General features: G+C 41.0%; 1 protein-coding gene across 1 annotated transcript in view; it reads left to right on the top strand.

Moving 5' to 3' along the window:
• ADGRL3 (adhesion G protein-coupled receptor L3) overlaps nt 1-20,680 on the top strand; it is a 961,109-nt gene that overhangs the window by 58,888 nt on the left and 881,541 nt on the right. Inside the window, exon 3 of the mRNA XM_056570909.1 lies at nt 6,076-6,289. Coding sequence (XP_056426884.1) covers nt 6,076-6,289 — 214 coding nt within the window. The remainder of the gene's footprint in view (nt 1-6,075; nt 6,290-20,680) is intronic.

Genomic DNA, 20,680 nt, shown 5'->3' with positions numbered 1-20,680 from the left:
TTGCTGCCTGCCCCGACCTTCTGCTACGTCCGACCTTGCTTCTGTCTACTCCCTTGTACCGCGCCTATCTTCAGCAGTCAGAGAGGTTGAGCCGTTGCTAGTGGATACGACCTGGTCACTACCGCCGCAGCAAGACCATCCCGCTTTGCGGCGGGCTCTGGTGAAAACCAGTAGTGACTTAGAACCGATCCACTAGCACGGTCCACGCCAATCCCTCTCTGGCACAGAGGATCCACTACCTGCCAGCCGGCATCGTGACATCCCTTTATTTTTATGAGCAGTTTATATGTCTGTGTGTTGGACATTTTCAATATGGGTACGTTCATACGTACAGGATCCACTGCATATTTTTACTGCATATTTTGTGCAGCCGATTTTTCTACCTATTAACTTCAATAGTAGCAAAATCAGCTGCAAAAACCTGCAGTACATCCTGTTTGTGTGAACCTATCCTTTAATAACAATTATAATTTCAGAATTGAGAGTTCATCTTTGCAAGCATCTGCTTAAAGATTGCTGCCAATGTCAAAATGGAGACTCATGTCTCTTTGCTTCATTCTGACCTGGACAAAACCCATGGCAATGTAAAAACGGATGCAGCATCAATGCATTTTTTTTGCACACACTATTAATCCTGTAAACTTTTTAGTAGTGGAACATGAGTTCGCTGAGCTTGTTTAAACCACAGGGAACTCTCATGATGAAGGTGAATTGCCAGTAAGCTTCTCAGCTTAAGACTATGGCTCATATCACCCCCTCTGACATTTGGGTATAGTTTCTCAATCCTATATATTCTCTGATTTTTAACAGAGCCACCATGTACCCCTCAGAAATGTGCTGATGCTCCGGTTTTATTTTTCTTATATTATCTGACCTGACTGCCTTATTAACCCCTTAAGGACACATGATGTACTGGAACGTCATGTGTCCGCTTCCGATCTATAACGCGGGGCCACGTCATAGCGGGTCGGGCCCGGCCTCTAACAATGGCTGGGACCCGTGGCTAATAGCGCATGGCATTGATCGCGGTGCCGCGCGCTATTAACCCTTTAGACGCAGAAGTGAAAGTATGCGGGTTAGCTCAGTGGGCTGTTCGGAATAGCCGCGGCGAAATCACGGCATCCCGAACAGCTAACAGGACAGCAGGAGGGTCCCTACCTGCCTCCTCGCTGTCCGATCGCCGAATGACTGCTCAGTGCCTGAGATCCAGGCATGAGCAGTCAAGCGGCAGAATCATTGATCACTGGTTTCCTATGAGAAACCAGTGATCAATGTAAAAGATCAGTGTGTGCAGTGTTATAGGTCCCTATGGGAGCTATAACACTGCAAAAAAAAAGTGGAAAAAAAAAGTGAATAAAGATCATTTAACCCCTCCCCTATTAAAAGTTTGAATCACCCCCCTTTTCCCATAAAAAAAAAAACACAGTGTAAATAAAAATAAACATATATCGCGGTATTGCCACGTGCGGAAATGTCCCAATTATAAAAATATATTGTTAATTAAACCGCACGGTCAATGGCGTACGCGCAAAAAAATTCTATCAATAAGTCCTATCAATGCAAAAATGGTACTGCTAAAAACTTCAGATCACGGCGCAAAAAAGGAGCCCTCATACCGCCCCATACGCGCCAAAAAAAAAACGTTATAGGGGTCAGAAGATGACAATTTTAAACGTATTAATTTTTCTGCATGTAGTTATGATTTTTTCCAGAAGTACGACAAATTCAAACCTATATAAGTAGGGTATAATTTTAATCGTATGGACCTACAGAATAAAGATAAGGTGTCATTTTTACCGAAAAATGTACTGCATGGAAACAGAAGCCCCCAAAAGTTACAAAACAGCATTTTTTTTTTCAATTTTGTCTCGCAATGATTTTTTTTTCCGTTTCGCCGTAGATTTTTGGTAAAATGACTGACGTCTTTACAAAGTAGAATTAGTGGTGCAAAAAGTAAGCCATCATATGGATTTTTAGGTGCAAAATTGAAAGAGTTATGATTTTTTAAAGGCAAGGAGGAAAAAATGAAAATGTAAAAACGGAAAAACCCTCGGTCCGTAAGGGGTTAAGATGTTTCCTCACTCTTGTTTTTACTGTGCATGAAGTGCAACCCACATATTTCAGTTCACATTTAGTACACTACATAATATAGAACAATGAAAAGATGAAGGAGGCACTCACCCATAAAGTGCAGAATTTATTTTATTCTTCATGTAGTTTTAAAAATGCAGCCTGTCCAGACTTGGACGCCACCAACAGACAAGGTAATAACAGACTGTTTCACACTGCTCTAAATAATATATACTAGGGTTATGTGAGCTACAATTGATGTATTGTTTTATTTTATACTAGCTGAGTACCCGACATTGCCGGTTTTTCCTTCCTAATCCTTGTTGGAGAGGAAAATCAACAAAGGAGGAAGCTTTTCCTCAGGTGGGACTGATTTGTTATGAAGATATTGTAAGTTGAAAATAGAAGGGGGCACTGCTTTGTGGCACTGGGCGTGATTTGCAAGCCAGACAGATGCACAAAAGGGTAGATAATAAAAGGATGGGGCTTAAAATGTGGGTGTGTCTTTGTGAGATGGGGTGTGGCTTGCAAGCTGAATTGACTCATTCACCTGGAGCTTGAGGAGTAAGGTACTGGAAGTCCCATATACTAGCATGGGACTTGAAACAAAAACTAAGGGTTAATTTAATTATCATATATTTTTATTTGACATATAAGTAATATGTGTACCAGGTATTATTGAAATATCACCAGCCGTACGGAAGTTATGTGGGAACATACATTTCCCATTGATTTTCATGGGACTTTTAACAAAAACCCCGGCCCTCACAAATGGGGGTAGTTAAAGGTTAAATTAACTATCCTATATTTTAAGTGGACGTATAAGTAACATGTGACCAAGTATTATCAAAATATATCCAGCCGTTTGGAAGTTATGCAGTAACATATATTTCCCATAGACTTGTATGGGACTTTAAATAAAAACCCCGCCCCTGGCAAATGGGGGAGAGTAAATCACCTATCCTATGTTTGTTGTTGACATATAAGTAACATGTGTGCCAAGTTTCATGTTATTATCTTTAGCCGTTTGGACATTTTTGTGGAACATAAATACACACACAGACACACACACACATTGGCCCTCATTTACTATTGCAAACCTGACATGTTTTGTCGGGTTGTGCGCCAGAAATTCTGTCTGCGCCAGATTTTGCGCCAGAATTTAAAAAACCCTGACTAACTCTCCATTTTGCTAAGAAAACCCGAAAAAGGGGCATGGTCTCCGAAAAGGGGCGTGTCCCCGACATTTTCACAAAAATCCAACATATTTCCTAAGGTTTCCACAGAAAATGTGGTGAATTTCAGCGGAGGAAAACCCTACAGATCAGAGCCTGTGTAAAAAAAAGCAAAGTGTAGGAAAAGTGGAAAATGTAGGGAAACATTAGTAAATACCGTGGAAAATAAATTGTAGGGATTTAAAACCCACAATGAAACCTACGCTCCACTCTTAGTAAATAAGGGCCGTTGAGTTTTATATACCGTATTTTTCGCTCCATAAGACGCACTTTTTTCTCCCCCAAAAGTGGGAAGGAAATGTCTGTGCATCTTATGGAGCGAATGTGTGTACTGAAGTGCAGGGGCAGAGAGCAGATCCTGGCTTGCGGCATGGAGGAGGATATATCGTACCCGGCAGGATGGAGGAGGGAAGGCTGCAGAGGGGAGGCTGTTGAAGCTTACCTTCTCCTGGGTCTGTATGGCGAAGTGCTCCGCTGCCCTGTGCTCTGATTCACGCCGCTGTCGCTGCCCTGTTCTGCCATCCCCTTTACTGCCGCGGTCCCGTTCTCCCGTCCGCATAATGGAGTCTTATGGAGGAGCATGTGACACACACGTCTCTTCAACTCCTCCCCTGTGCCCATCATAACGCTACGGAGGAAGCAGAGTGACGTGTGTGTCACATGCTCCTCCATAGACTCCATTATGCGGACGGCAGAACAGGGCAGTGGTAGTGATAAGTATGGGGCTGCAGAGCGGCGATAAGTAAGCAACTACAAGTGGGGTCCTGCTGTTTACAAGGGGCTCCTGCTGTTTACAAGGGGGGTCCTGCTGGCCACAAATAATTATTCTGTTATAGTTTATTAAATATTTTAGTGCCCGTTTGGTTCACAATATTTTTTTCTTGTTCTCCTCCTCTAAAACCTAGGTGCGTCTTATAGTGCGATAAATACGGTATATAGATTTCTTGCTACCCGTTGAATTGGAAAATTCCTTGCAGCTTCTACATGGTTGGGATCCACACCTATGAAAACCGATGTGGCTCCTTCACCTGTACACATGTGGCATTTTAGATAGCACTAGACTTTTAAAGTGGCAGCCTTTTTGGGAATTATCACTAACCTATTGCTAAGAATGCTGACAAATTTCTTGTCCTCTTTTAATAGATGCAAGTGTCTTTTAATGATGCTTTTAATTTTTCCGAACTGTAGATTATGTGTTATAGCCATTATCGGTTTTACTGTATTATCTACTTAATACATTAAGGCTTCAAGTTCACATTATAGGCTGAGTTTACCTGTTTATCATGTTATTTCCATGATTTTATATATAACATTTTTTCACTTTTTAATGTGATGTAGATTTCATGATTGTTTGCTCCTCCCTTGGTGATTGTATTTAAGGTAGTTAAACTTCTCAGGTGCTTCGATAATCAAGAGCTTGAAACACGTCCGACCTTACTGATGTCTTTGCACCAGGGATAAGCTGCCTGGAGGGAGAACAGTATTAGGCTGGGTTCGACCACGTTTTTGCCTGTGGTCAGGAAACCGCATACGGCCGAAAAAGCAGCCGACCGGAGGCTGCGGTTCACTCCGGTCGGCTCATAGACATACATTAACTACGGTTCCCGAATACGGCTGAGTGCGGGCGCCGCGATTAAGCCCCGCCCACCCCTCCTCCCAGCCGTATACGAGAACCGTAATTACAAACCGCAGTGTGAACCCAGCCTTAAAGGGGTACTCCCGTGGAAAACTTTTTATTTTTTAATCAACTGGTGCCAGAAATAAATAATCTTAATCATTCCAGTACTTATTAGCTGTTGAATACTACAGAGGAAATGGGTTTTTTTTGGAACACAGAGCTCTCTGCTGACATCACAAGCACAGTGCTCTCTGCTGACATCTCTGTCCATTTTAGGAACTGTCCAGAGTAGGAGAAAATCCCCATAGCAAACATATGCAGCAGGAACTGGACAGTTCCTAAAATGGACAGAGATGTCAGCAGAGAGCACTGTGCTCGTGATGTCAGCAGAGAACTCTGTGTTCCAAAAAGAAAACCATTTCCTGTGTAGTATTCAGACCCTAAAAAGTACTGGAAAGATCAAGATTTTTTGATAGAAGTAATTTACAAATCTGTTTAACTTTCTGGCACCAGTTGATAAAAAAAAAAAAAAAAAAAGTTTTTCACAGGAAACTGGTTGAGTATGTGGAGGTGGGGGGCACAGTATATACTGGCTTATTGTGTATATGTGGACACAGTATATACTTCTTTTATGGCTGGCTGTGTGTAATTATATTTGTCTTCATATAAAGCAAAAAAAAAAAATGAAGAGAAGACGTCACTTGTAAGTCAATGATATCATGGTGTATTCTGCTTTATTGTCTACAGAGCTGTAGTCAGTTGTTAATTCTGCAGCTATATTGAGTGAAATAACAACTCCCAGCATACCCCTACCACTGCTTAGATCATACTGGGATCATAAGTGCCCTTTCTTCACATCCCTCTACAAAACCAACTACTAATAGAGAAAAGAAGCTAATGATCCCACGGCATTGTAGAAGGTTAGCTATGCTGCAGTCTTTGTTGACAATGTACTGTAAAAAATGTTTTCTAATAATGTGTTACTGCTTCAAAGAAGTATGGTGACACGGGGAGTCTATGTATACATGCTACATTTCTAATGCAAAATGTGGATCAGTTTGCAGTTTCCTATTGCGATAAATTGATTTGGAATCCTGATCCTAGTGAGGGGCATCTAGTACCATTAATAGTATGTTTTTTTCCCTTGTTTAGCTTTCAGTAGAGCTCCAATACCCATGGCAGTTGTTCGAAGGGAGTTGTCATGTGAAAGCTACCCCATAGAGTTGCGCTGTCCAGGAACTGATGTTATTATGATTGAAAGTGCCAACTACGGAAGAACAGATGATAAAATCTGTGACTCAGATCCAGCTCAAATGGAGAACATTCGATGTTATCTTCCAGATGCCTACAAGATAATGTCACAGAGGTATTATATTCTTTTGGTTTTACACATTTTAAGTTTTCTTTCTCCACCCTTTGTCTTGTTTTTTTTACTGGTATTGCGCTATGAATATAATTTGCCAATATTTGCAAGTAGTTTTACAATTGAGGTAGTTACCACATCAGTTTATTCACCCAGAACTAGAAAATAACATAAACACATTTGCTAACTTGACCAATCCTGTGTCAATCCAGCACACATGCTCTTCCTAGTGTCTGTCAAATGACTGCTCTAACCAATCAGTGGCCTCATTGATCATGTGCTGCAATAATGGGTCAGTGATGGGAGCCATGTAGTAGGTGCCAGTTGGATGACATGTGACTGCTAAGGCCACTGATTGGCTGCAGAAGTCATGTGTCAGTTGCAGGTAAACACTGGAGCTTTCTGTGCTGGATCGCTAGGAGATTGGTCAGGTGAGTAAATGTGTTTGTTATTTTATGACAATTCAAACCTATTATACCCTCTTTAGTGGGTCAAGTAATCTTATTTGTTACCAAAGTAGACTTTTTTCCTGAATTTTTTTTGCAAGTAATATAAAGAGTATTTCCATGTTAAAACGTTATGTCCCAAGGATATGCCATCACTTTATGATTATTTTTAGCTCGACCTCTGGGCCAATCTTGAGAATTACATTTGAGAATAGGTTGCACCTCTGCAGGCCCTTTTACAGTCTTTCCCTGTACAGTGGCACTCAGCCCCCACTGTGCTGGGGAACTGAAGCTTAACTCCATTCAAATAAATAGATAAGGTAGTATGCAAGCCCTGCACATCTGGGTGGCAAGGAGCACCACTGTATTGAGAAAGACAGTAAATTGCCTGCAGATAAGGCCAAGACAAGGTATAAAAACCCAGCCACAAATATATATATATATATATATATATATATATATATATATATATATATATATACACAAAAAGATTTTGCAAAACTACTTAGCTTAAGAAATAAAAAGGTTGGGTGCCAGCTCCAGATAAACCTGATCAGGGTCCCATAATTAATCCATCCAAAGAAATGGTGCACCACTCCATACACAATCCGAGGTGCAAAAGAATATCTATTCACTTCATGTCAGTAGCAACGTTTCAGATCTCACAGGATCCTTTTTCAAGCTCAAGCTTGAAAAAGGATCCTGTTAGATCTGAAACTTTGCTACTGACATGAAGTGAATAAATCTTCTTTTGCACCTTGGATTGTGTATGGAGTGGTGCACCATTCCTTTTGATGGAATAAATATAAATATATATATACATATATATATATATATATATATATATATATATATATATATATGGAAAAATTGTGTAGTGAGTGTGCTCAATCTGCCCAATCATCCGAGGAACTAGCACAGTGCAAACCCCCAATAGTTGCACTTAGTAATGGCACGCACTAAGTGAATGACAAAAATAAATATAATGACAAAAATTCTTTCATTTTATATATATATATATATATATATATATATATATATATATAGCTAAAAGGGATGAGTATTTTCCTCAGGGTGTCAACCGAGATTCAAAAAGGCCATTAGCACTCCACAGGCTTTCTGGGTAAGAAGTATGCAAAGTTTCTCATCACACCACCATATAAGGTAGCGTGACCTCTGATCAGCCCTGGCTCTGGTTACAAAGTCTCAAAAGCTGATGGAGATTTATGCCAAGTCAGAGTTCTCCCCATAAGGTAAGAAGACTCATCTGCAGACAGCTGGTGCTTGCCCCTCGTCAGAACAGAGCAGGGTGTTCTGTTCTGGCTGAGGATGAGAGACCTGTAGGGACTAGCTAAAAGGGATGAGTATTTTCCTCAGGGAGGGTATTTTATTTACTTTAATTTTGTTTGGTTGGGAAGTGAAGCCTGAAGTAAGGGCACAAATTTGGGATGGATGCATGCAGCTAATGTCTGTGGGTGCTGCTGGAAAGTGAGCGCACTCCTGTTTAGGCTGTAGATGGTCGGTGTCGGGCTGAGGTGTCCTGAGGTACATCAAATGTGCAACTCAATTAGTTAATTGATATACAGAAATGGTAGTAAAGGACTTTCAGGCATGACCTGCGCCAACACCCTTAGAAGTGAGTTCAATACTTGATCTGGGCAATATACATTTTTTTAAGTGCAAAATACCTGATTACCGTAGAGGAGCCTGTTTGTTGTGTCTTGCATGTGGACAGTATCAGTAAAAACCCCTGACCCTCCCTATTAACTTTTAGCACTGGATCGTTCTGTGTTTTTGTGAACTCCCCCAGCCTGAAAAACCCATAAAATACCAAATATATGGCTGCTTTAAGAAGGGTATTCGGAAAATATTCAAAAAGAGAATTATTATGTAACCCAATCATCACCTGGAACAGGCTACTACGGTATCAATTTGAGCCCCATCAGTGTACTACTTATGCTGCTCTTCTGAATCTTTTTTAGAATTGCTCTAATGGGGTGTAATTAAAATAATGTACGTCTGTCAGGGTTCTTTAACCCCTTAAGGACACATGACGTACTGGAACGTCATGTGTCCACTCCCGATCTATAACGCGGGGCCACGGCGTGGCCCCGCGTCATAGCGGTTCGGGCCCGGCCTCTAACAACGGCCGGGACCCGTGGCTAATAGCGCGCGGCATTGATCGCTGTGCCGCGCGCTATTAACCCTTTAGACGCGGCGTTCAAAGTTGAACGCCGCGTCTAAAGTGAAACCGAAAGCATGCCGGCTAGCTCAGTGGGCTGTTCGGGATAGCCGCGGTGAAATCGCGGCATCCCGAACAGCTGACAGGACAGCGGGAGGGCCCCTACCTGCCTCCTCGCTGTCCGATCGCCGAATGACTGCTCAGTGCCTGAGATCCAGGCATGAGCAGTCATGCGGCAGAATCATCGATCACTGGTTTCTTATGAGAAACCAGTGATCAATGTAAAAGATCAGTGTGTGCAGTGTTATAGGTCCCTATGGGACCTATAACACTGCAAAAAAAAGTGCAAAAAAAAAGTGAATAGACATCATTTAACCCCTTCCCTATTAAAAGTTTGAATCACCCCCCTTTTCCCATAAAAGAAAAAACACAGTGTAAATAAAAATAAAAATAAACATAAATGGTATCGCCGCGTGCGGAAATGTCCGAATTATAAAAATATATCGTTAATTAAACCGCACGGTCAATGGCGTGCGCGCAAAAAAATTCCAAAGTCCAAAATAGTGCATTTTTGGTCACTTTTTATATCATGAAAAAATGAATAAAAAGCGATCAATAAGTCCTATCAATGCAAAAATGATACCGTTAAAAACTTCAGATCACGGCGCAAAAAATGAGCCCTCATACCGCCCCATACACGGAAAAATAAAAAAGTTATAGGGGTCAGAAGATGACAATTTTAAACGTATAAATTTTTCTGCATGAAGTTATGATTTTTTCCAGAAGTGCGACAAATTCAAACCTGTATAAGTAGGGTATCATTTTAATCATATGGACCTACAGAATAAAGGTAAGGTGTCATTTTTACTGAAAAATGTACTACGTAGAAACGGAAGCCCCCAAAAGTTACAAAATGGCGTTTTTTTTTTCAATTTTGTCTCACAATGATTTTTTTTCCCGTTTCACCGTAGATTTTTGGGCACAATGACTGACGTCATTACAAAGTAGAATTGGTGGTGCAAAAAATAAGCCATCATATGGATTTTTAGGTGCAAAATTGAAAGAGTTATGATTTTTTAAAGGCAAGGAGCAAAAAACGAAAATGCAAAAACGGAAAAACCCCCGGTCCTTAAGGGGTTAAAGTGTTAGAAAAAACTTTTTCCCATTTAATACTTCCTTAAAAGTTAAAGGGGTACTCCGGTGGTCAACGTGTTTTTCCGTTTTTGACTTACCCTATTTGTTTTGTTTCATTTCTATTCTTGTTGTTTAGGCTACTCTATTTCCGTTCTTTGTTGTCTTTTTATCCCCCACTTTGTTTTCCTATCTTTGCTTCTATTTCCTGTTTCTTGCTGTGCTGAAAACTACAAATCCCAGGAGGCCACATGCCTTGCTGGATTGGGGCGGCTCCTTTTTTTTTTGCATGTGTCATTTAGAAGTCTTCAGTCTGGGGTATAACACCAGCATGCTGCCTCTGTAGTCTCCTGGGGGTTGTAGTTCATCACACCTCTGTAGGTCATACACCAGTGTTTCCCAACCAGGGTGCCTCTAGGTGTTGCAAAACTACAACTCCCAGCATGCCCTGACAGCCTTTGGGCATGCTAGGAGTTGTAGTTTTGCAACAGCTGGAGGCACACTGGTTTGTAAACACTACCATACACACTACCATACACACACAACTCCCAGCATGTGTCAATCAGGAGCCCCCCTCCCCCTTCACATATAGAGATCCTTCCCAGTATGAGATTTATTCCCCTGCAGTCCATACATCCCCAGCCCGTGCACCTTCTCATCCTCCCCTTCCGATAACAAACTCATCTTATCTGTGTTCCTTCTCCTGTGCAGACCTGCATCCTTAGAATACAGAGCAGGGGGAGGGGAGGTGAGGAGCTGTGTACTTGGCTGGATGAGATAAAGGGGCGTGGCTTATTTTGCTCATGCAGACAGAGAAAAAAAAAAGCTGTGACATCTTGTCCACAACAGACTCAGAACTGTGGACAACAGTAAAAGAAAACACTCTGAACTACAGAACTTCCTGCCCAACAAACAGGTAAGAAAAACACATACATGCTGCCAAAACATATAACACATGTATATTGCAAAAAAACTAAACTTACAAAGAAGATGCTATATAGTCAAAAAAATTTACCACCGGAGTACCCCTTTAAGCATTTTGCTTATATACTTTATAAAAAAAATTTGATTGCTAAAGATGTTAAAAAAAGGGTTAAAAAAATGCCCATTAGGGGGTCTTTGTCTCTTTTATTTTGCAAACAAACCCTGGAAATCAAGCCTTTTTGGTCCATCAGTAAAATATTTTTAGGACAATTTTCTCTGAGAGGAGGGAGGTATGGTTATCTCTTTGCTGTGTCTCAGTGCAGTGTATAATCCATCTTTCTCCATTATGACCTGAATACCTGTGAGATGCTGCAGTCTTTTTTTTAGAAGAAAGGCATTTCCATGCACAGTAACAAGCGATACAAGTTTCTAAATTATTACTATTATTATATTCAAAATGATTTCTCTTTTCCATTCAAGTTAGCTTAAAATTATTCCCAAGTAATATGGTCTGATTTAGCCATGCTTTATAGGACATTTGGACAATCCTGTTCTGGGGTGGTAGAAAGATAGGCTAATAGCCTTGAAACAAATAACCTACACTGGGGAATTATGCAAACTGCATAGTTTAACATCCCCAGCAATTACTTCAAATCTCTTTTTGTACATACTGATGACACCAATGTGATACCCAAGAAGGTCAGGGAGGTGGCCGGACCCTCCAATTTATTCTCGGCAAAGGGGACCCAGAGTTTACGAAACACCCCTGTAAGAATCAATAAATGTCTTGGTAAGCCACAAAAAGTCATGGACGACGAGGTGGCACCCAAAGCTATTACTGAGCTTCCAGTTGAGCGCTTGCAAAAATTTATTAATCAACCACAGGCTACATTTAGACCCAAATGTAACCTTTACTGCAAAATATTAAAGCCCCCTCTATTTAATGCGAGCCAGTGAATAATTGCCAGACTAATCGGCAACTATTTAAAAATAAAAGTGTCCGTGATAACAGCTTTTGAGAGCCATGTACCTTTGCCCAGATGAATTATGTGCTGGATGGCTTGGTCCACTGTAGCATATTTGAGTGAAAATTCCTCAGGGGAAATAAGAACATTTACACTGGGGAACTTCGAAAAATCATAAATTAGATGTTTTCTATTGCTTAATTTAGAGCTCACAACCTCCAATGGCTTAACTTGCCAGATAACGAAAGGAGAATGAGGAAATAGTCCTATCATAAACCCAATGTCCATCTCCGCTTGTAGTAACTGACTTGTGCAGCTGATGGTTCTTACACTCAAACATACTTTGAACATACTTTGAGGTAATGTTACCAGACCTGTGTTGAATCCTTCCACAAACCCCATGCACAGGAACCTCACCAGGTCAGGAAAGGGATGGTCCCCCAAGCAGTACTGGAGGAAATCCAGGTCTACAATGCCTAGTCATAGGGGGCCTATTCTTTTAGGGCAAGTTGCCTTGGAGTGACCATGAAAGCTGATTGAACAGACATGTAACAGTCTGCATTAGTTTGGCGCATTGTAGTTATTGCAGATTATAATTTTTTTCCCAAGAAGGGATTGGGCCTCTCCAGCTCGTCCGTAGACTTGGGAGAGGTTCCTGCCCTGCTCTAACTTAAAGTAACTGTAATCTGACTAGCAGCAGCAACGGCTGTGGTAAGAGTCCCACGAGCCTTGAGAGTGTCTTTCCTATTCTTGATGTCTAGCATGGAGGTAGAGAATTCATTAAGCAGTACATTGATCTTTATTAGAGAATTATTTTTAGTCTGAATAGCCGCACCCCTGGTATTAGGGAGCAGTAGGCAAAAAAAAGTTATTCTTTTCAAGCTGTTGCTGAGTGCTGATTTCCCCTGCACTGGAGTTCTGCCTGAAGCTTGTGTGCACTGTCTAAGCTCTCAGCAACTGCACACTCCCATGCATGGTGTCATGGCCTGCAGATGAGGTAAGAGAAGCCACATATTTGCTATTTGAAGCTTTAGACATGATGTCTCAGCACAGAACCTGCAAGTTTCAAGACAGCAATGTATGAGTAAAGATTTGGCACCGTATGAAGTGCAGGGGTGAGTAGAAAAGTATAGATGCTTTTATAGATGGCTGTTCTACCCGTACGTGCCTTGTGAGATTACAAGAATGTGGCATGTGGGTGGCCTGTAGACATGACAGACTAGCAGCCCTATACGTTGAAGAGGACCTGTGATGCATGTGAACACAAACATGGTTGCAGAGCCAGTCCTGTGGACATGACAGGAAGCACCATTGTGTGAGAGAGAGCAAGTAGCACCCTGGGGTGTGGCTTCCATGATTAATTGAACATTTGATGTGCCAATCCCACTGAACCTGAGATAAATGAACATAACTTACCACACACTAAGCAGAGTTTTGTCAACCAAATGACAACCCCTGGAAGAGCAGAAGTGGATCAGATAGCGGCACCTATGAACTATAAACATGACTTGCAGCAACTAAAAAGGCACATTGTCTATCTTTCCTCTCTCTTTTTAAGCTTCCTTACCTCCGGTTGCTCAGAGCATCAACACACCTTAAACATAACTCATGTATTAGCAAGAATTTGCTGTCCAAAACCAGACTATGACTTAAAAAAGCTTTCTTATTACAGAAATGCCTGCCAAACAGCCTAATTAACTTGAAAGATAAAGACGTCAAATCAACTAGTATACCAATGCAATTATGCTAACTCATGTAATTAGAGCAAAGTACAACTATGGAATATAACCGAGAATATAACTCATGTCAGCACTGGATAGTAATGCAACATAAGTACACAGTGACTTCCCCACTTGAGTACAGACCAAGTGATGTAATGAATATCCTGTATAGAGTATACTACAGGATATTACCAAGGACGTGCATACATAGACGTAAAAAAGGGCTTGAGCCCCTGCTCTTTTTCTGCACCTACCCTTTGATGCCCTTTTGGCATATTATTACATTTTACAATGAATAGTGCAAAAATTGTAGTAAAACTACTGCAAAAAAGCTGTGATTTTTCACAAATCTAGCAGATCTCAATAATGTGAATGTTGTCCTATAGCTGTTTGGTTTGCGGGGAGCCCAGAGATCAGTACAAACCCTCTTACTGGACCTTTTAGGACCTTTCAGGACCTGCAATGAGATAATAACGTCCTAAAATGTCCTGTATAAGTGCACAGAGGAGGAGGTAATTGGGAAAATATGAGGGGAAGGTGGTTAGGTGTAAAAACCAATGTATGTGGGCGTGGGAAGTCATAGGGAGCAGTATATGTGTGGAAGTGGGCTTTTGGATCCCAAAATTAAAGTCTTAGAGGTTAGGCCCCTAGGAGGAGCATACCCTGCTAAATATACTTTGACATGACAATCTTTTCTCATAAGCCAAAATAGATTGCATGTGTATTATGGCAATGCAGTTACTTAAATGAGTCAAAATGATAACTTGAAAGGGGCTATCCAGTAAAATGCTGTAAAACAGCAGAGGTTACTCACTGCCCAAACAAGCAGCGATACAAGCTCAGGTCTGTGCCCCGATCTCTTTTGAAAAGCAGACGACACGTGACCGCTGCAGCCAATCAGTGGCTTCAGAGGTCACTACCATACTTTTGGAATTACTGCTTAGTGATAGAAGCCATGATGTCAGAGTTCACCACCAAGTCCACTAATTAGCGAGTAGAGTAGATTTCAGCACCAAAAGCTGGAGACTCAGAATCTTGATGGAATGTGACTTTATTAGCTCCCCGTTGTGCAATGTTTCGGCAACAAACTGCCTTTCTCAAGCATGAGAGAGGCAGTTTGTTGCTGAAACGTTCCACATTGGGGAGCTAATAAAGTCACATCCCATCAAGATTCTGAGTCTCCGGCTTTTGGTGCTGTAATCTACTATACGTGCTGTATGTTTTTTGCATTTCTGGATGATTACAGGCACAGCTTGAAGTCCAGTGCTTTCACTTCATCTTGTGTAAATCTACTGATTAGCTGCAATGGTCACATGCCATAACTTATCAAGAGAGACTGGCACACTGACCGGAGCTTGTATAGGAAATCGCCGCTGGATAAGAGGGGGAGTAGCCATTGATCTGTTATTTACTGAATTTCGGGCCTTTAAAACTAAATAAAACTTCTAGAAAGGCTGTGGGAAGAGTCCTTAGTCCACCCTCCTCTCCTAGAGGTGATGTTAACATACTGCTGGCTCAGGCCCAGCAGTATGGTAGCATCTCTTAGCTTTGCTCCTGATGGGCATATCTACACCCAAAGTGTTTTTTCTATGTGGATTCCTTTTGTCCAGACAAGTCACTTCCCTGTTCCAGTCGACACTTTGAAAAGTTAACAAATCTTAAACTCCAGAAAAGGAGTTTCATCTTCCTATCCAAGTCCTTTCAGTTATTGTGCCGCAACATGATTTGTGAGTTAAAAAAAAGTAAAAGTATTGCACCATAGTGACCCAATCTGTGTAGATCCTCATCAGCAGAGAACATGCTTATTGTGCTGTGTAACATCTGCATGTTTTGGTAAGACCAGCATTACCAAAAATACCAGTATACAAGGGTCAGATAATACCGCCACACCAGGAACACACATTACCATCATACAGTGACTGACTAATGCACCATACTATAACTGAATAAAACCATATACTGTTTAGTCGTAGATACCATCTCTATGCAGGATCTGTATACCATTTAAGTGATTACAATTACATCCAGTGACTCACAGATTACATTTTCTCTGATTGCAGTTGTTCTCTTTTCACTTCTTCATCTGGTTTAGACTGCCATGTCGAATTCTTTCACCGAAAACTCATCTCTTCAACATCTGCAGGACAAACATCTTAGGCTTTCCATTTTTTCAGCACCGTTCCTCCTGGGTTAGGATGCACCCAACCCTAGTGGCCAGGCAAGTCCTTGGGTTGTAGCTTTCCCCCCACCAGTGGCCAGGAATGTCTGTAGGTAGTAGTGCCCCCTCCCCAAGCAAGCAGGCATTTCCCCTTTTAAAGGGGTTCTCCGGTGCTTAGACATCACGCCCCCTCCCGTAGGCTTGCATGGAGGGGCGGAGCGTGACGTCACACGGGGAGGAGGCGTGATGTCACATGCCGCCGGCCTTGTGGTCATCGGTAATCAGACCCGGAGCGAACACGCTCCGGGGACTGATTGCAAACGGGGTGCCGCCTGCAAGATCCCGGGGGTCCCCAGCGGCGGGACTCCCGCGATCACGCATCTTATCCCCTATACTTTGGATAGGGGATAAGATGTATAAGCACCGGAGAACCCCTTTAAGCCAGAATAAGGAAAAAAAATCAAATCATATCTCCTTGTCTCACGTAGCAATCTTACAGCAATCACGCAGTTTCCTTTCTCCACCACAGTGTCTGCACTGGGGTAGAGGTTCACATTATCTGTGTAGGTTGTGGCCTACACTTTCCGCGGTATATGCATGTGAAAGCAGCACTCAGACATCTGGGGATCTGGGGTAAATGTCCTGAGAGCACCTGTGCCATTGAAGCCGCCTGGCTGTGCCCGAGATGGCTGCTTATTCTGTCTAGTGGCAGCACTGGCCATTTCTATTTTGTGTGCCAGGCTGCCAAAGACTACCAGACATCTGTCACACACATCTATCTCCTTGATTTTATACGCACTGGGGGACATATTCACAACTCTTCACGTCAAAAATGTTGCATTTAGGCGCAAAAAAGTTTTCATCATATATTCAAAGGGGAAGATTTATCAAAACCTGTCCAGAGGAAAAGTTGCTGAGTGGCCCATAGCAAGCAATCAGATTGCTACTTTAATTTTTGAAAAGGCCTTTTCAAAAATTAAAGTAGCAATCTGATTGCTTGCTATGGGCAACTCAGCAACTTTTCCTCTGGACAGGGGAGTGATCCAAGATTTGCAATTCCTTTGGTTAGTATAAAATGCTCTCTAAACAGGTGTTTTAAATGCACACTGGGTGTGCACAGCTGGAGTCTCCACTTTACTCCAGACAACAGTCCATAAACACTCAAAAATGTACACAAAGTTACACACGTATCTCATGAATAATATGCTTTATCTTCTTTTAATTTGATACAAAATTTCTGTTTTGGAATTTTCAGGATGCAAAAAAGAATATTCACCCAAATGCAAAAAGTCTCTATTAAACCTTCATGGATGCGGCTTTATCAGAAAAGTCCATTGCTCCAGCCGGAGCTTCAATATCCCACGCCGATCATCCAGCCTGTCTTCCGGACTGATTGAGAGAGCTTACAAGCCTGTGAGCATTAGCAGCAACGTTTCAGGATCAAATCCCTTTGTCATGCCTACAATTGTGCACACTCCACCATGGTACATAGTTATTCTCTCAAGTTTTCATGTCTTTAATTAAAAACACATATACAATGTAAACATCTTACGGAAATAGTCCTACAATCATAAAAATACATTAAAATGACAGTTTTCATTAATGCCATTCCAAGTCAGTGGGGATATCCAAAACACCTCCCGCTGTTATAGTTTTTTTTTAACATGTTCACTATCTGATCCCGATACCTCCTCCATCTTAGTTAACATGCTTGATGTCTGTTCTCAAAAAAAGGCCTCCCCACACTTGTCTCACCATATCTATGATTGTTGGTCTTGTTCTCCTGTTCAAGTTTAATGTTCATTAATCCTAGTTCTTATTGCTCTCATAGTCTGACCCACGTACATCATACCACACGGGCACTTTAACAGATAGACCACCTGTTTTATTTCACAGGAAACCATCTGTGTACTGGATATAAACGACCTGTCATTGGGTGAGTTACCTTGTCACCTTTCAAAATACCATTACAGTCCTGGCAAAAACCGCACTGAAAAGTACCTTTCTGTTTTGCCCTCAAAAACGTTTGCCTTGATATCCTCTGCAATAGATTTACCATTACAATATACAAAGTTTGGTTTTCGTTTAAACAGACTTCCAAATTTATTGTCAGTTTGTAAAAGTCCCCAGTATTTGTTGACCACCTTCAGCTGATGGAAAACAGATAGATGAATGGCAGCAGCAGCCTGCAGTCCCTCTACCACTGCCCCCTATACAAGGAAGCCATGTTACTGGCAGAGGAGGGGTAAATATACTGCAGAGCACTGATGACTGACTTGCTGGAGTGCGGCAGAGATTTCCTTGTGAAGCTTCACTGCATCATCCAGGCTTTTCAGATGGTACTTTCGAAAGTCGAAAACAGAGAATCTTTGATAAGCATCTGTAGAATAATCTTATCAACTGTGATTCTCAAGGCAAGAAAGAATCCTAGGAAGTTTGAAGTGGCTTAAGACGAGATGATTTGCTTTCTGTACAATCCCCACTCCTGGTCCGCCATGGAAAATGAGCTGTTTGGAAGAGGGGTGGAAAATATTCATTTTTACGACATCTTTCTGGACTTCATTGTGATGGATTCTTTTGAAGATTAATTCCTTTTTTCTATTTCTACTTTGTATCTTTCCTTTTCTTCAGCTCACTTCTCCGTATCTTATCAACTACCTTACCTACCTCTTCTACTATTTTTCTCCCATATCCTCTTTGGACAAACTTCTCTACTAGTTTCGTTCTGTTCTTCTCATAGTTCTTGTGTATTACAAATCCTTTTTGCTGTCATTATTTGCCATTTCCTGATGCCCTTAAACACCTGGGGCGCATGACCACTTTTACTATGTAACAAATTGTTACGATCTGTCTTTTTTGTATAAATGGAATCTGACCCATTTTTTTCTAGATAATGTATCTCAACAGGATCACTCTCACAAGGGAATTCTATTAGTGGATGACACTGGTTCAAATATCTGACATATTCCTCTATTTCAGGATGTGTGCCCCTCCATGGGGCGAACACATCATCCACATATCATAACCAGATGTATACATTCCTACTTACTGATGTGTTTGAAAGGATTCTCTTTCAAACTTTTCCATAAAAATATTACCAAGATTTGGGGCCGCTAGGGACCCCATCGAAGTTCCTTGCTTCTGTAAATAAAAATAATCTCTAAACCAAAAATAGATTTTGTTTAAAATAGGTTCCAACAAATCCATAAAAAATCTGATCTTAGAGTTGTCCAATGTAATGTCTTCAATGAGCTGTTTTTTAGTGCTGACATTCCTACTTTGACAGGGATATTTGTGTACAAACTTTTTATATCCATAGTGCATAGTAACACATTACCCGATTGCATATTGTAATCTATCAGATAAAGAAAATCATTTGTGTCTCTCAAACAATTGGGCAATTTATTAACTATCTTTTAAAGATAGATATCCACAAAGACAGCTAGTGGATAAAGAACTGAGTCGACCCCCGGCACTATAGGGTGTCCAGGGGGTCGACTTAGGTCTATATGTATCTTTGGCAATAGGTATAAAACTGATACTCGAGGAATTTTATTTATAAGAGCACTTTTCACTTCAAGGTCAATAATACCATTCAAATATGCTTCTTCCTTAAGATCATCTACCTCTTTTTTAATCGCACTCATAGGGTAATTTTTTTTGAATATACTTCGGGATCCTCTAACTGACCATTGGCTTCTAATATATATAACTCCCTGTTCTGCACAACAATTGCACCACCCTTGTCTGTCTTCCTCACTATTATTCTTTCATCATTTTGTAGTTCTATCAATGCATCCCTTTCACCTTTTTTATATTAGACTTGAGTTTATATGTACTGTCTTCCCATTCTTTAACATCTCATTAACAACTTCTTGTTAAAAACTCATTTTCTTGCCCTTATTTATATAACAAAAAATACATATGGGACATCACTTTCACAAATTTTGTTGCCCTTATTTTTATAAAAAAAATACATACAAGATTTCATTTGTGAGAGTGATCCTGTTGAGGTACATTATCTAGACGTACAGGTAAAAAAAAATGGGGCAGAGACTCCAGACTTCCCTTTATACAAAAAAGACAGATCGTAATAACTTGTTTCATAGTAAAAGTGGTCATGCACCTCAGGTGTTTAAGGGCATCAGGAAATAAATAATGAGAGCAAAAAGGATTTGCAATACACAAGAGGACTATGAGAAGAACAGAACTAAATTAGTAGAGAAGTTTGTCCAAAGAGGATATGGGAGAAATATGGTAGAAGAGGTAGGTAAGGTAGTTGATGAGATACAGAGAAGTGAGCTGAGGAAAAGGAAAGATGCAAAGAAGAAAAAAGAAATTAATGAGATCATATTTTTCTCTACATATGGCGGTCATTTTAAGTTGATTAGGAAGGTGGTCAACAAATACTGAGGACTTTTACAAGCTGACAATAAATTTGGAAGTCTGTTTAAACGAAAAACAAACTTTGTTTTGTAATGGTAAATCTATTGCAGAGGGTATCAAGGCAAATGTTTTTGAGAGCCAAACAGAAAGGTACTTTCCAGTGCGGTTTTCGCCAGGACTGTAGTGGTAATTTGAAAGGTGACAAGGTAACTCACCCAATGACTTGTCGTGTATATCCAGTACACAGATGGTTTACCTGTGAAACGAAACAGGTGGTCTCTCTGTTAAAGTGCCCGTGTGGTATGATGTACGTGGGTCAGACTATGAGAGCAATAAGAACTAGGATTAATGAACATAAAAGTGCTATCCGTAATAATGCTAACAAACTTGAACAGGAGAAAGAGACTAACAATGATAGATATGGTGAGACAAGTGTGGGGAGGCAAGCAGGGCCGGATGATCATTGGCACTCCTGGAGCGC

This window comes from Hyla sarda, chromosome 1 (genome assembly GCF_029499605.1).
Source record: "Hyla sarda isolate aHylSar1 chromosome 1, aHylSar1.hap1, whole genome shotgun sequence".
Lineage (NCBI taxonomy): Eukaryota > Metazoa > Chordata > Amphibia > Anura > Hylidae > Hyla > Hyla sarda.
Note: the sequence above shows the minus strand (reverse complement) of the source record. Positions and strands in the feature narration are given on the sequence as shown.